The 17549-nt window shown below is 43.9% G+C and overlaps 1 protein-coding gene across 1 annotated transcript in view; it reads right to left on the bottom strand.

The window, feature by feature from the left end:
• Positions 1 to 17549, bottom strand: part of LOC112230942 (transmembrane protein 132D) — a 52510-nt gene that overhangs the window by 12016 nt on the left and 22945 nt on the right. Inside the window, exons 3-4 of the mRNA XM_024397365.1 lie at positions 6465 to 6608; positions 1289 to 1469 (exon numbers count right to left, since the gene is read on the bottom strand). Of these exons, the coding sequence (XP_024253133.1) occupies positions 1289 to 1469; positions 6465 to 6608 (325 nt within the window). The remainder of the gene's footprint in view (positions 1 to 1288; positions 1470 to 6464; positions 6609 to 17549) is intronic.

Genomic DNA, 17549 nt, shown 5'->3' with positions numbered 1-17549 from the left:
GACACAGCGACCGTGTGAGGCAGGCAGGCAGATTATCATACAAATACATACACAAACTGGCATGTACTGTACATACCAATGCATGTACCAATGCATGCCCACACACAATCACATGCACACACATTACCTTGTACTGTTTATTGTGTTTAACTGCTAGGTATAACTTCTCAACATGAATAGACAAGTCAACGTTGGTCCACGGCTGATGAAATCTCTCTTGTAGCTCCATAACCTCTCTTTGAACATTGATTCAAAACAGTTTTCTGGCCGTGATGCTCTCTAATAAAATGTCTTGCTAATCTAGGAGTTGTAGGGGTGGATACAGTGGCTGATGCCTGTATCCCCTGGCCTGGTGTAGATTTAACTGAAGCACTCGACAGATGTTGCAGGGCAGCCTGTCAGCTGTTCTAAACTCAGCAGCACAGCACAACAGCTGCTGACAGCGATTCAGAAAGGACAAGCTCTAGTTCTGCCTCTGAAAGTCACCCAAACCTAACTGACTATTGGTACAAACCTACTGTACTGAAGCAATTCAATGGGATTTGTGGCACAAACACTGCTGTGAATGTGTAAAGTACTCACACACGTAATGGAAGTGTGCTTGATTTCGGAAACAAGTTTGCAGGTGGTATTAGCGTCTTCTGACAATCCAGATCTGTACTTAGTACATACTTAGGGAGACATTTTATAAATCAATATGCATTGTGGCTTCATTAAAAAGATGGTTCATTCCTACCTATGGGAGCCGTTTGATCCTCTCAATGAACGTCAACTTTATTAACACTGACTGAGGGAGAGTTTGACCTGGGACAGAATTGATCAAAGCTAGAGGCCAAGGGAGCTGGCACTCAGCCGGTCAACAATTAACACCCCCGACATCCCCTCTCCAGGGCTCTCCCAATCATTTACACACACGCTTTATTGTTCCTTTATGGCCATCATAAAACATCAAACCCGATGAGAGAACAATAGAGGTAATATGATGGTACACCCAGCCTACACTTAGTTGCACGTCCAGGGGAGTTTAATTCAACTCACAGTTAAGCTGCAGGGATAATACAGTGGTGGTGTTACTGTTAATGCAGCTGCTGCTGTGCCATACAAACTGGCATACACAAAGATATGCATGCACACATAGTAATAAAATGCCACACATGCACGCACGCACTCGAGCACACACATGAGGATGCACACACACACACACACATTACACCTGTTGTATTCAGCGCATGTGACAAATAAAATGTGATTTGACACACACACACACACACACACACACACTCCTCACCATGACCAGTGGTGCCAGACCCACGTAGTCTCTCTGAGTGGTATAGATCCTCATGATGCCGACATCCTTGATGTTTCCTGTCTCAAAACGCCATGTGATCATCTGGCTCTCTGATTGTTGATCAGTCAACTCCTTGGTCTCAAAGTCAAGCTGCAATACTTCCAACAGACCCCTGACAATCCTGGAAGAGAGTTACAGTCCCGTTCTGCATTCTAATGATTTTCACAAAATCATATTCAATACAATGTTTCACAGCTCATGAATGGACATGAATGCTGCAATCAACAAGATCTAACATGCATATTCAAAGTCCCAGTGATATTATGAAAACAATCCTGGTTTAATCTACACTTTGGTTATACTGTAGTGTAGGTAAGTGTTGACAGTCATAGTTTGGGTATCATAGTTGTTCATGTTCCTCCAACCTAGCAGATGTCAACATCACTTCAATGGTCATACCATTGAGCTATTTGGTTTAGAATTTTAGGACCCCTGTATGTATAAAATAATAATTTTAGATACAAATATTTAACTTTGCCTTTACTACTATAGCCCATAGAAACACATTGAATAACACATTCACAAATGTCAAAATAGAGCTTGAAGTGTCTGTCCTATATCTAGGAGAGCTCAGGAAATATATTTTATTTGGGACACATATTTATCCCCTTTTTTTGTTGGTATAAAACTACTTCCATACTTCCGGTACCGGGTTACCTTCAGACGAGTCCCGGAGAATAGCATCGTGTTCGTGAGAGTCTCGTCTTTCCATAGAGTGATCATGTTAGTCTTAAGGCAAAACCATTCTGATGCTACAGACGTTTTTGTGGGAAGACCGATTTTCGGGACGTCTCCTGGTCTGACAAACAGCGGTGTATCTGAAGGCGGATGAGGTGGATTGAGATGCAGCCCATAAAAAAACTGATATCTCCTTCTTAAATGGATGGATTTTGACGGCCGCACTGGTAACTCAATCGACTTCTAAGGGTTTTTAAACCAGTCAGAGCCTTGACAGCATCTCTAATGCTCAGATAGGACCTCCTCGATAGCTTTGCTCAACATTCACTTCTTTCTCAATAAAAGGGATTGGACAGGAATCTTGGTGGTTCATTGGGACCATTTTCACCATGATTCCACTCAATTACTACTAGACAGGAATGGAGGAGAAAAAAAGTGTACATTTTCCCTCTGAGGGCTTTGGTGGTCACAGCCTGTATAGCTTCCTATCATCAGTTCCAGAGTGGATGCATGGGGGGGGTGGAACCTCTGTCCACCCGCCTGGGTGTTCACTGGCTATTCACTAGTTAATACAGCTGCTGGGACTTGGAATATCTGGGCTCCTAATCTTCCCCGGAGCAAGCCGGCCAGTGCTTAAGCCCGGATAACGCACTGATGATTACTGATGATTACAGATAAGTGGGTCGGACGGGCGGCACGCTGAGCCGGGTTGGAGAGTGTGTGTGTGTGTGTGTCTGAGGGGGAGAGCAAGTGCTGGGAGGTTGCTGGGCAGAGGTCTGTTTTGCCATCTGGATCAGGTAGTGCTGTGATAGCAGCATGTTCCTTGTTGACGGTACATTTTTGATAATGTGACACGTGATGTGTGATGCTGTCCTCTAAAGCCAACATGTCCAGTCCATCAATAAATACTGTAGATGTGATGCTTTACACATGCACGTTACCTGGCCTGTTACAATTCTACATGTGTCCATGAGAAAAAATTAAGTGTCATATACAGTTATGGTGCCAACTTCTCAGAATGTTTTCAATTAAATACATACATGAATAATATAGCAACTCAAATCTATTGGCAGCAGTGACTTGTGTACATCACTTGAGTACATAGATCAAATGCCTTTAATGACAAAATAACAATTGACAAATGGACATGAGTTGTCACTAACAACATGTGTCTGATATAAAGATGGGGGATTACAAGATCACAATTCTAAACCAGGGGTATTCAACTCCCTACGAGAGTGGTTCCCAAACTTTTTATAGTCCTTGTACCCCTTCAAACATTCAAGCTCCAGCTGTGCACTCTCTTTTTTTGTTGCCATCATTTAAACCCTGCCACACACACACACACACACACACACACACACACACACACACTATTCGATGTTGCTCTTTATTTAGCCATCTTACATATAAAACCTTATTTGTCCATCAAAAATTGTGAATAACTCACCACAGGTTAATGAGAAGGGTGTCCTTTAAATGATGCACATAACTCTGCAATGTTGGGTTGTATTGGAGAGAGTCTCAGTCTTAAATCATTTTCCACACACAGTCTGTGCCTGTATTTAGTTGTCATGCTAGTGAGGGCCGAGAATCCAATCTCAAATAGGTATGTGGTTGCAAAGGGCATCAGTGTCATTTGCCAAGGCAAGAAACTCTGAGTGCAGCCCTATCCAGAAATCTGGCATTGGCTTCTGATTAAATTCAATTTTCACAGAACTGCTTGTTGCAATTTCAATGAGGATCTCTTGTTCAGATATCGGTAAGTGTAGGCAGGGCATGAAAGGGATAACGAATCCAGTATTTTGTGTCGTCCGTTTCGGGAAAATACCTGCGTAATTGCATACTCAGCTCACTCAGGTACTTCGCTATATCACATTTGACATTGTCCGTAAGCTTGAGTTCATTTGCACACTAAAAATCATACAATGACGGAAAGACTTGTGTGTTGTCCTTGTTCATGCAGACAGAAAGAACTCCAACTCCTTAATCATAGCTTCAATGTTGTCCTGCACATTGAATGTAGTTGCGGAGAGTCCCTGTAATCCTAGATTCAGATCACACAGGTGAAAGTAAACATCACGCAGATAGGCCAGTCTTGCGAGAAACTCGTCATCATGCAAGCGGTCAGACAAGTGAAAATTATGGTCAGTAAAGAAAACTTTAAGCTCGTCACTCAATTAAAAAAAACGTGTCAATTCTTTGACACTTGATAACCAGCACGTTGTAAAAGCATTACATGGTCGCTGCCCATATCATTGCATAATGCAGAAAATACACGAGAGTTCAGGGGTCTTGCTTTAACAAAGATAACAATTGTCACTGTAGTGTCTTTCAAGCTGTCAGGCATTCCCTTGGCAGCAAGAGCCTCTCGGTGGATGCTGCAGGGTACCCAAATGGCGTCGGGAGCAACTGCTTGCACACGCGTTACTACTATACTATGTCTCCCTGTCATGGCTTTTGCGCCATCAGTACAGATACCAACACATCTTGACCACCAAAGTCAATTTGATGTCACAAAGCTGTCCAGTACTTTATGGGGGGTCCTCCTTAATTGACCCCCCATAAATGTAACGGACATATACCAGGAGCTGTGCCAGGCCCGCCACCTCTATTGACTCATCCAACTGTAACACATATAATTCACTGGCATGTACGTGAAGCAGTAATTGTTTCAAAACATATCCTGCCAAGTCACTGATGCGTCGTGAAACAGTGTTGTTTGATGAAGTAATTGTCTGTATAGTTTTTTGGGACTTTTCCCCCGGCATTGTCCCAGCCATATTCGTGGCAGCAGGAAGAATTAAGTCCTCCACAATAGTATGGGCCTTGCCTGTCCTAGCCACTCGGTAGCTCACCATATAAGATGCTTCTAGCCCTTTCTTATTAATGGTATCTGTTGCTTTTATACGTCATTTGACTAGGCTACCTGTATTTGACATTGGGTTGCTATTTTGCTAAACACTAGATGGTTACATTTTATTTTTGGCAGTGAAACTAGGCTAATCAGGAAAGAAAAAAAACACACAAATGTATAGCCCCGTTGGAAAATATAAATGTACTGTTTGAAAATGTGAAGAAAAATAAATCACATTTTTAAAATGTATTCGTACACCAGACAGCAATGAAGGTACCCCTGGGAATACCTGCCCTACGGAGGTCCGGAGCCTGCTAATTTTGTGTTCTACCTGATAATGAATTGCACCTACCTGGTATCCCAGATCTAAAGAAGGCCCCGATTAGAGGGGAACAATGAAAAAATGCAGTGGAACAGGCTTCGAGGTCCAGAGTTGAGTTTGAGGGTTTTAAAGTGTTCATATTAAACCAGTTGATCCCTCCCCCACTGTGGTAGACAGCAGGAATACTAACGTTTTTACTGATGTCATCATAATCTCAGAGGATTACAAACAACTGATTTGCATTGTCAACTACTGTATGTTATTCCTTGTAATTATAGGGCTGGTTTCCCAGGTAAAAGATTAGTCGTATAGTCTATTTCAATTAATATTGTTCATTGGGGAGTGCTTTTTTGGTCAGCACTAGGCTTGATCTCTGTCCGGGAAACCGGTGCACATTGCATACGATTATAACTAGGGCCCAGAGTTTCTTCCTGACCACATGACCTCACCTGACCAGGGAAATCACCGGGTCTCATAATAATATATCTAATGTAAATCAGGGGAATTACTGCCTAAAGCAAATAACTATGTCACATATACTGTATCTGTTAAAATAGTTCCCTAATGAGGAATTTGAATAGTCCCTTCAGTCTATTTAAAATGAGAGTGATTCATCACAATGTAACATAGACCTGCATCATACAATAAATAACAGGCTGTCGCAAAAATGCCATGACCACACCAAGGCAACTGATGAAATTCAATAGTTTTATTCCTCAATCAAAATTCTAGATTTGCAATTTCTTCCTTCTTCCTATTTTAAATGGATGGAGTGGCAGGTAGCCTAGTGGTTAGAGCGTTGAGCCAGTAACCGAAGGTTGGTGGATCGAATCCCCAAGCTGACAGATAAAAATCTATCGTTCTACCACTGAACAAAGCAGTTAACCCACTGTTCCTAGGCTGTCATTGTTAATAAGAATTTGTTCTTAACCTTAACTGACTTGCCAAGTTAAATAAAGGTTAAAATAAATCCTGATGTTTTAACAAGGATAATTCTCAGAGATCTATAACAAACCTGTTTGTTTATTCTACCCTTGTCTTCGATACGTGCTGTGCATCAACAATCGTCCACTACTTATATCAGTCAGTGGTAACAGGACAGAGGAAGGCCATTTAAGAAAGCGGAAAATGTAGGGCTTTTAGAAATTTGGCAAACATACAGTTTTGTAACGAATAAGATGTTCAGAACCATTTGTAGCTTCATTCTTTTGAATTCAATAGAGGTTGGTTAGGAACCAATCTCATTCTTGAACACACACCTTTTCCCGGTGGTGGTGGTTTTCCTCTGACACACGGCAGAGATGGTGTTTGCGCCCCCTCTGCCAGACTCCAGGGCGATGTCCCATAAGGCTGAGTCACTAGGCCTCGCTGTACTGAATGACATCCCCTTCCTCACTGTGGCTCTGGAACACACAGACACACAGTTACTGTAACACACACAGGTCAGTTGACATACACACATACTGTACAAACACAGGCTACTTGAGTTGATATCAACAGAATCTCCACGTTTCTGTTTGAGTATTATTGACCCATGATGTATCTGCTGCAGGAGAGGTGGGTCTATCTAAGACCACCTGAGAACCTCAGATAATGATAGAAGCCTCAAGTCATGGGCATTAATATGGAGTTGGTTCCCCTGTGCTGCTGTAACAGCCTCGACTCGTCTGGGAAGGCTTTCCACTAGATGTTGGAAAATTGCTGCGGGGACTTGCCACAAGAGCATTAGTGAGGTTGGGCACTGATGTTGGACGACGTTTGGCATTGCGCATGGTGATCTTAGGTTTGTGTGCAGGCTGCTCAGCCATGGAAACCCATTTCATAAAGCTCCTGACGTACAGTTCTTGTGCTGACATTGCTTCCAGAGGCAGTTTAGAACTCGGTAGTGAGTGTTGGAACCGATGACAGATGATTTTAACGTGCTATGCGCATCAGCACTTGGCGGTCCTGTTCTGTGATCTTGTGTGGCCTACCACTTCTCGGCTGAGCCGTTTTTGCTCTTAGACGTTTCCACTTCACAATAACTGCATTTACAGTTGACCGGAGAAGCTTTAGAAGGGCAGACATTTGACGAACTGACTTTTAGGAAAGGTGTAATCCTATAATGGTGCCAAGTTAAAAGTCACTCTTCATTACGGTTCATTCTAATGCCAATGTTTGTCTATGGAAGTTGCACTGCTCTGCGCTCAGCATCTAAAGCTGCCTGGTTGGTGAAAGTTCAATTTGAAAGAAGATCAACATGCTATTACCACTGTTTGGCTGGTGTGTGTATGTGTGTGCGTGCATGCATGTGCGTGCATGCATGTGCGTGTGTGTGTTCTAATGAGGTGTGCTGAAAGACATCGGAGAAGTGATGTTTACCTCCCTGCCTGCAAACCGAGAATCAGCAGGCACATCTTATTCCCATCAGCACTAGCTGCTTGCTGGGGAACCACTGATCATTTAATCTGCTGTGTGATATCATCCCATCTATCTATCCAGTCAACAGCAGTGCAGGAGCCCTCATTACACACCTGTAAGGGTGGGAGGACCAGGCAGGGTGGCAGTACGAGGCCCTCATACAAACTCCCTAGGATGGGGTGACCCAGTGTAGGTAAAGAATGCTTTCTAACATTTCCTGACCATGGAGATCTTGTCATCAGACTTCCTGGAATGATTTAATAAGCATGTACAGTGCTGTGAAACAATATTTGCACCTTTCTAATTCTCTCTACTTTTGCATATTTTTGATACTGAATGTTATCAGATCTTCAACCAAAACCTAATATTTGATAAAGGTAACCTAAGTGAACAATGACATACTTATTTCATAAACAATGTTATGTAACACCCAATGTCCCTGTGAGAAAAAACAATTGCCCCCTTACACTCAATAACTGGTTGAACCATCTTAACCTGCAATGAGTCCAACAAAACACTTCCTGTATTTGTTGATCAGTCTCTCAAATCGCTGGAGGAATTTTGGCCCACTCTTCCATGCTGAACAGAGATTTGTGGGTTTTCAAGCATGAACTGCTCATTTAAAGTCATGCCACAACATCTCAATTGGGATTAAGTTTGGATTTTCACTAGGCCATTCCAAAACTTCAAATGTGTTTCTTTTTAGCCATTTTCATGTTGACTTGACTGTGTGTTTTGGATGATTGTCTTGCAGCATGACCCAGCTACGCTTCAGCGCAAAGATGGATGGCCTGATATTCTTCTGTAGCACTCACGTCGGTAGCCATGAAGTGCTTTGAAAGGTTGGTCATGGCTCATATCAACACCATCATCCCAGAAACCCTAGACCCACTCCAATTCGCATATCGCCCCAACAAATCCACAGATGTCACAATCTCAAACACATTCCACACTGCCCTATCCCACCTGGAAAAAAGGAATACCTATGTGAGAATGCTGTTCATTGGCTACAGCCCAGCATTCAATACTTAGTGATGAATGGTCCCTGGACACTTAAGGGACAGTTATGACGAGTGTGTTTCATTTGGTGATCTCATGAAGGACAGGAAACACACACAACTCTATCTCTTAAAGTGTATATTTCCCAGCTGTCAGGGTTACATCTAAATATTGTGAAATGTACGTGAATAAACATGAAACTATTTGTAAAAAGATGTAATGTGATATTAACCTTCTAAACAAGAGTATTGATTTTCATATGAAGATTAACTAGTCAGTGGCCACACCCCCGTGAGACATCACATTTGGCTTCATGGTACAGCCATTTTCTACTGAAACGTATAAAACCCACCCCTGCTGATATTCACACCAGACCACGCAAACACCGGTGTAAGCTAAGGATGCAAATGGTTGAATTTATGAGACCAAAACATGCCAGGGGACTCTGGTGTGTGAAGTGGTTAAAACTACAAGGTACCAAAGAGACACATGGTAAGGCCGATGTCTCAAATGGTTAAGACCTGTAGAAACTATAAGACTAGAAAACCATCCCACGTGGACCATTGGCTGGATATGGTTAAACTTTGAGACTATCGATTCACTACTGAATAAGTGAGAAATTCCAGACGACACAAATTACTAGTCTGAAGTTAGAAATCACGTAAATCTGGGACAAGAACATAGTCAACTGCCGAAACACAGTACTCTGAAGTACCCATTCTAACATCCACAAAATACTTTGATCTTCGGGGAAACGCAACCAGAGACTTTTCTGTCTCTAGCAGACGGACTGGATTCCAACAGAGAAAACAACAATTACATACGTGCATAAATATAAATTGCGATTTCTTTTCGAATGAGCGGTCGTTCATGTAAAGTGTTAGCAGTTTCTGTGAGTGTCGTAATCCTCTGAGTTTCCCGCTCTTGAACTGCACACCCCTTTTCTTTTGTCTACCAAGCCGTCATATCGGTTTCGTCCGCTAGGGACTTTTTGTTTGTATCATGTAACAACCCCAATGTACAATATCTACTGTGTATTTTCATGTATCTCTGTGATTTGATTGATTAGTTAGTAAATCAATAATTAAGCCAATTTGTACATCGCTGATTCATAATTTATATTAGGGTTTGAGCAAATAACCAAGAATTTTACGACTTTCAGATGAGACTGATAGAAGGTAAAGAATAATTCATGATTGACTGCTATTGATATAAAAGATCTTCAGATCTTTAAGAGTGGATTCAGGACATAGCCCTCTCTATAAACTAATGATTCAGTGGTGCCCCGCATTCCTAATGAGTTAGTTATTGCCAAATTAATTTAATCAAATAATTGAACGTTAGGTAATCGATTTGAAAATAGTATGTCATCACAAATAGTAAAGACATGACAACTTATTGATGAAGCCGACGACTGAGGTGTTATACTCCTCAATGCCATTGGATGAATCCCGGAATATATTCCAGTCTGTGCTAGCAAAACAGTCCTGTAGTGTAGCATCTGCGTCGTCTGAACACTTCCATATTGAGTGAGTCACTGGTATTTCCTGCTTTAGTTTTTGCTTCTAAGCAGGATTCAGGAGGATAGAATTATTGTCAGATATACCAAATGTACATCACTGGGGCCAAGCTTCCTGCCATCCAGGACCTATATACTAGGCGGTATCAGAGTAAAGCCCATAAACGTGTCAGAGACTCTAGTCACCCAAGTCAGACTGTTTTCTCTGCTACCGCACGGCAAGTGGTACCAGAGCGCCAAGTACAAAAGGCTCCTTAACAGCATCTACTCTCAAACCATAAGACTGCTGAACATCTAATCAAATGGCTACCCAGACTATTTGCATTAATCAAATGGCAACCAGACTGTTACATTGACCCCCCCTCCATTTGTTTTGTACACTGCTGCTACTCGCTGTTTAATATCTATGCACAGTCACTTCACACCTACCTACATATACAAATGACCTCAACTAGCCTAACTTTATTTGGTAAATATTTTCTTGACTCTTCTTGAACTGCAATATTGGTGAAGGGCTTGTAAGTAAACATTTCACAGTAAGGTCTACACTTGTATTCGCTGCATGTGACAAATAAAGTTTAATTTGATTTGATTTGAGAATTCTCTGATACAAAGCAGAAGTCATGGTTCCCTCTATTACGACAAGTCGTCCAGGTCCTGAGGCAGCAAAGCATCCTCAAACCATCACACTACCACCACCACCATGCTTGACAATTGGTATAAGGTTCTTACTGTGGAATACATTGTTTGGTTTTTGTCAGGAATAATGGTACCCATGTCTTCCAAAAAGTTATACTTTGGACTCATCTGTCCATACAACATTCTTCCAAGAGTCTTGATGATCATCCAGGTGCTTCCTGGTGCTTTTTGGCAAACTTCAGTCAACGTTTTGGACGGGATGTATCCCATTATGCCTGGCGAAAACCAAACACTGCATTCCACAGTAAGAACCTAGGGGAGGTTCAGGACCTGAACGTCGGCACTGTATGTGCATTGCGGGTGGGTACAAGGAGTACAAGGAGTCAAAGTAAGTCTTTAATCTTGTGTATGTGTGTGAGATATAACCGATATAACCTAAATGTATGTCAATCTGTCCAGTACAGAATATACATTTGCAATATATGTTTAATGTGATGTAATACATATAGTCATCTGTGTGTTTCTCTTTGCGTGAAAACATACAAGCTTATTTAGATGGAGTGATTCTGTCCTGGCCGAGTCTGGGCTGACTGAGTCTGTATCCCAAATGGCACCCTATTCCCTATGTAGTGCAGTACTTTTGACCAGGCCCATTTGTCTCCGTCATTGTGTGTATCTAAATGGAGAAGTGCCTGTAACATTGTTTCTTAATCAGGCCCGTTGATTGTGTGGCCTAAGGAAGCACTAATCTCCTTTTGGGTTTCTTCCAGCTGTGCAACATGGCCCTGGAGCTCTCTCCACTCTGCCTTAAGCTTTTTTCGACTCAATCCATAGGCCAGACAGCTTGTCTGTTCCTCCCAGCGAACATAAAGGCTTAGATAGGGGACAGAACAGAGACACGTGAGACTTCAAAGCGTGGGAGGAGACCTAGTGATAGATTTTGAAGGCCGACCAGGGGCTGCCTGGAAGTTGAATTTAGTCAAAACCACCATTGAAATGTTTACGCAGTCAGTGCCTTTTTTTATTTTTTTTTATTTTTTTACAAATCCCTACTTGTACATATTTATTACACTGAATGCCACTACATGTGAGAGCAGTCTAGTTAATATAATACTTGTCTAAATAAAGTAAAGTAATATGGAGTTTCACATCTTCCATTAGCGAAATAAAGGTCACTGACTTATCGCTCTCATCTATCTCAACAGGAATAAAATACCTTTCCTAGAAAAGATGATTAAATCATGATTATTTGTCAGAACCCATCAGCATTAAAAGGTGACAGGCAAAGATGTCCCTGTTTTTCCAAACCTTTCTACAACAATACAATAGCTAAATACATCATAAAATGATCTGCAATAATATTTTGGTCAGGGTAGATTTTGTATCCTTGATATAACACTAAAATAGGTACCTGTCAATTTGCTCTATTGGAATTCTTGGAAAATGTAAAAAAATGGTATGATTTTAGTGCACAATTTCACACATTTCTAGTATGTGAAACAAAATCAGAACTCTAGTTTACAATTTGATCCAGCAATTTCAAAGTAGTTTTCATTTTTCACAAAACTAGCTAGGTTTTGATCCAATTGGCGACAGATTTTCATGCGAATACTCTATATTTTCTCACCAGTGGTGTGTGTCCACCAAATGTACTTTTAGTGGACAAAAATCAGCGCATGGCGATGTAGTGCACAAAAAATGTACTTAAGTTTTCATGTACCGAATAAAAATCAAAGTTCAATAAGTTTCCATCGCATTTTCAACTCTATTTGAAAGTTAAACAGCAAATGTGCCTACCCTGGTCTTGGCTAGTGTGCTCTAGACAACAGCTCACAGATATGAGGTCAGGCTGTGCGGGTAGGCAAGTCTACATAATGAGATTATTATAGATAAGAGCAAGAATATTTGTATTTGTCAAAAGGCTGTGAATGTCACCAGAAGACCCTCGATATTTATTGGAAAAGAGCATTGAGATCACAGTTCACCCTCACCACACTGTGATGTTCATCGTAACTTAATTCATCTGTAGCCTAATAAATTGCATTGTTTCTCAAGTCATAGTGAGAGGACACACCATCACCGTGTTAGCCATCATATCAAAATAAACTTGGATTATATCAGTATTCGCACATAAAGGAGTTGTCACTGCCATTTCCCGCACAATTTACCGACACAAAAAGATTCCACCATGTCCAAATTATTGTACCGAAACTTCCTGTTTCCGTCACAGCTGTTGTGATATATATATATATTTTTTAAATGTTATGACTTTACTCACGTAAAAACTGTTGACGGATACTTGGTTAGTGTGACAGTTGGTGGTCGGTCAGATTTATGCTGCAGAATGAGAAGACACGATGCTGTTCTCCTTCTAGCTAACTATAATAAATCACTTGAAACGACACTACTATTTAAGTGATCTTTAATTATGTACAGCTCAAAGTGGTAAGAGTATTTGTGATTGAGAAAATGCTTATCAAAGCAGTTTCAGCAGGAGAGATCATGATCATGGATGTTCTTGGTTAGCTAAGCCACACTTGGGCTAGCTAATGTTTGCTAACCTTGTGTTCACAGTATGATTGTCCGAAAGGGTCTAGCTAGCTATATATGGTAACAATTGACCAGTAATAGCTCAATTATTTTAACGTGGTAGTTAGCCACATTTTGATTAGACAGCTTGCTGGCTGCAGCAAAAATGGCTAGCTAGATAGCAGAAATATTGTTTCCCAAGAAGTAAACTAAGTGTATTAGCTAGGTAACTAGCTAGATAACATTCATTATACTGTACATGTGTTGTATCATCCAACAAGTATTATCAACTAAAACATTTAGCTAATCTTAGCCGTATGAATGGGAGCCTCATCAAATTGATTGGGAATACACTGTCTAGCTATAGCTAGCTAACTAACTAGCTAGATCATACTGGATCTCATTATCTCTACTTGCTTTCACAGTCTCATGTCATAATTAGACGTTCTTTCATGTTTTGCAAACTTCAAATTACGAAGTTGTTACAAACATCAAATTTCAAAGTGTTTAAAGATTAAGTTTAAGCATTATTTGAATATTTTTTAGGTTAGGGTTAAGTTTAGGCATTAACTCTGAAATCTTAAGGTTAGGCATTAACTCCAAATGGTTAAGGTAAGGGTTAAGGTTTGGGATAGGCTTAAAACAAAAATCTCAAAAACAACTTTCTGTCGCTGGATTCGAACATGCTTACACCCATCCGCCATCCCTATCTACAATGCCCTAGCAAAACCAAAACCAAAACCTACTTCATGGTAAGTGTCCCTAGTGTCTGGTTTCCACGTCATCAGACATGGATGAACGTTGAACACTGACTTATATCACAGGTGACCTTAGCTGCATTAGCTGCATATGAGTATAATCATTATTGACATACATGTTTATTTCCCAGATCATGTCAGTGTCATTTGTTTAATTTCTGATCCAGAAAATTACTCATAAAAGCCATGCCTGTGTAACGGTTTTCTAGGTGTGAAGGAGAGTCGGACCAAAATGCAGCGTGTAGATTGCGATCCATGTTTAATGAATGAACGTAAAACACGAATCAATAACAAACACTACAAAATAAAGAACTTAACGAAAACAGCCTATACTTGTATAAACTAACACTGAGCCAGGAACAACGACACATAGGACAATCACCCACGACAAACTCAAAGAATATGGCTGCCTAAATATGGTTCCCAATCAGAGACAACGATAAACACCTGCCTCTGATTGAGAACCACTCCCGACAGCCATAGACTTTGCTAAATAACCCCACTAGCTACAATCAAGATACATACACACCAAAACCCCAAGACAAAACACACCACAATACAAAAACCCCATGCCACACCCTGGCCTGACCCAATACATGAAGAAAAACACAAAATACTTAGACCAGGGCGTGACAGACCCCCCCCCCCCTCCCTCCCTAAGGTGCGGACTCCCGAACGCACCTCAAAACAATAGGGAGGGTCCGGGTGGGCGTCTGTCCATGGTGGCGGCTCCGGCGCGGGACGTGGAACCCACTCAGTCAATGTCTTAGTCCCCTCTCCTCGCGTCCCTGGATAGTCCACCCTCGCCGCCGACCATGGCCTAGTAGTCCTCACCCAGAACCCCACTGGACTGAGGAGCAGATTGGGACTGAAGGACAGCTCGGGACTGAGGGGAAGCTCGGGAGTGAGAGGAAGCTCGGGAGTGGGAGGAAGCTCGGGAGTGGGAGGAAGCTCAGGCAGGTAGGTAGATCTACCAGATCCTGGCTGGCTGGTGGTTTCAGCAGATCCTGGCTGGCTGGCAGATCCTGGCTGACTGGCAGATCCTGGCTGACTGGCGGATCCTGGCCGACTGGCAGTTCTGGCAGATCCCGGCTGACTGGCGGATCTGGAAGAGTCTGGCTGACTGGCGGATCTGGAAGAGTCTGGCTGACTGGCGGATCTGGAAGAGTCTGGCTGACTGGCGGATCTGGAAGAGTCTGGCTGACTGGCGGATCTGGAAGAGTCTGGCTGACTGGCGGATCTGGAAGAGTCTGGCTGACTGGCGGATCTGGAAGAGTCTGGCTGACTGGCGGATCTGGAAGAGTCTGGCTGACTGGCGGATCTGGCAGACTGGCGGATCTGGCTGCTGGAAGAGTCTGGCTGACTGGCGGATCTGGAAGAGTCTGGCGGATCTGGAAGAGTCTGGCGGATCTGGAAGAGTCTGGCTGACTGGCAGACTGGCAGACTGAAAGATCTGGCTGCTCCATGCTGACTGGCGGCTCTGGCTGCTCCATGACTGGCAGCTCTGGCGGCTTCTTACAGACTGGCAGCTCTGGCGGCTCCGTGCAGACTGGCAGCTCCTTGCAGACTGGCAGCTCCTTGCAGACTGGCAGCTCCTTGCAGACTGGCAGCTCCTTGCAGACTGGCAGCTCCTTGCAGACTGGCAGCTCTGTGCAGACTGGCGGCTCCGTGCAGACTGACAGCTCTGGCTGCTCCATGCAGACTGACAGCTCCTTGCAGACTGGCTGCTCCATGCAGACTGACATCTCTGGCTGCTCCATGCAGACTGACAGCTCTGGCTGCTCCATGCAGACTGACAGCTCCTTGCAGACTGGCTGCTCCATGCAGACTGACAGCTCTGGCTGCTCCATGCAGACTGACAGCTCTGGCTGCTCCATGCAGACAGACTGACAGCTCTGGCTGCTCCATGCAGACTGACAGCTCTGGCTGCTCCATGCAGACTGACATCTCTGGCTGCTCCATGCAGACTGGCAGCTCTGGCTGCTCCATGCAGGCTGGCAGCTCTGGCTGCTCCATGCAGGCTGGCAGCTCTGGCTGCTCCATGCAGGCTGGCAGCTCTGGCTGCTCCATGCAGGCTGGCAGCTCTGGCTGCTCCATGCAGGCTGGCAGCTCTGGCTCCTCCATGCAGGCTGGCAGCTCTGGCTGCGCTGAACAGGCGGGAGACTCCAGCAGCGCTGTAGAGGAGGAAGGCTCTGGCTGCGCTGAACAGGCGGGAGACTCCGGCAGCGCAGGAGAGGCGAGGCGCACTGTAGGCCTGATGCGTGGTGCTTTCACTGGTGGAACTGGACCGAGAACACGCACAGGAAGCCTGGTGCGGGGAGCTGCCACCGGAGGGCTGGTGTGTGGAGGTGGTACTGGATAGACCGAACCGTGCAGGCACACTGGAGCTCTTAAGCACCGAGCCTGCCCAACATTACCTGGTAGAATACTCCCGGTCGCTCTGCCAGTGCGGCAAGGTGGAATAGCCCGCACTGGGCTATGCAGGCGAACCGGGGACACCGTGCGCAAGGCTGGTGCCATGTAAGCCGGCCCAAGGAGACGCACTGGGGACCAGATGCGTAGAGCCGGCTTCATGGCATTTGGCTCGACGCTCAATCTTGCCCGGCCGATACGCGGAGCTGGAATATACTGCACCGGGCTATGCACCCGCACTGGGGACACCGTGCGCACCACTGCATAACACAGTGCCTGCCCGGTCTCTCTAGCCCCCCGGTAAGCACACAGAGTTTGCGCAGGTCTCCTACCTGGCGTAGCCATACTCACTGTGAGCCCCCCCCCCCAATAAATTTTTGGGGCTGACTCCCGGGCTTCCTTGCCAACCGTGTTCCCTCGTATCGCCGGCTCCTCTCTCCGGCTGCCTCTGCTCTCCTAAGTGCCTCCACCTGTTCCCATGGAAGGCGATCCCTTCCCGCCAGGATCTCCTCCCATGTGTAGCAACCCTTGCCATCCAATATATCGTCCCATGTCCAATCCTCATTGCGCCGCTGTTGCTGCCTTTGTTGCTTCTCCTGCGGCTCCTGCCTGTTGACACGCTGCTTGGTCCGTTGGTGGTGGGTGATTCTGTAACGGTTTTCTAGGTGTGAAGGCGAGTCGGACCAAAATGCAGCGTGTAGATTGCAATCCATGTTTAATGAATGTAAAACACGAATCAATAACAAACACTACAAAATAAAGAACTTAACGAAAACCGAAACAGCCTATACTTGTATAAACTAACACTGCAACAGGAACAACGACACATGGGACAATCACCCACGACAAACTCAAAGAATATGGCTGCCTAAATATGGTTCCCAATCAGAGACAACAATAAACACCTGCCTCTGATTGAGAACCACTCCAGACAGCCATAGACTTTGCTAGATAACCCCACTACCTACAATCCCAATACATACACACCAAAACCCCAAGACAAAACACACCACAATACAAAAACCCCATGCCACACCCTGGCCTGACCCAATACATGAAGAAAAACACAAAATACTTAGACCAGGGCG

The sequence above is a fragment of the Oncorhynchus tshawytscha genome, linkage group LG33, assembly GCF_018296145.1.
Source record: "Oncorhynchus tshawytscha isolate Ot180627B linkage group LG33, Otsh_v2.0, whole genome shotgun sequence".
Lineage (NCBI taxonomy): Eukaryota > Metazoa > Chordata > Actinopteri > Salmoniformes > Salmonidae > Oncorhynchus > Oncorhynchus tshawytscha.
Note: the sequence above shows the minus strand (reverse complement) of the source record. Positions and strands in the feature narration are given on the sequence as shown.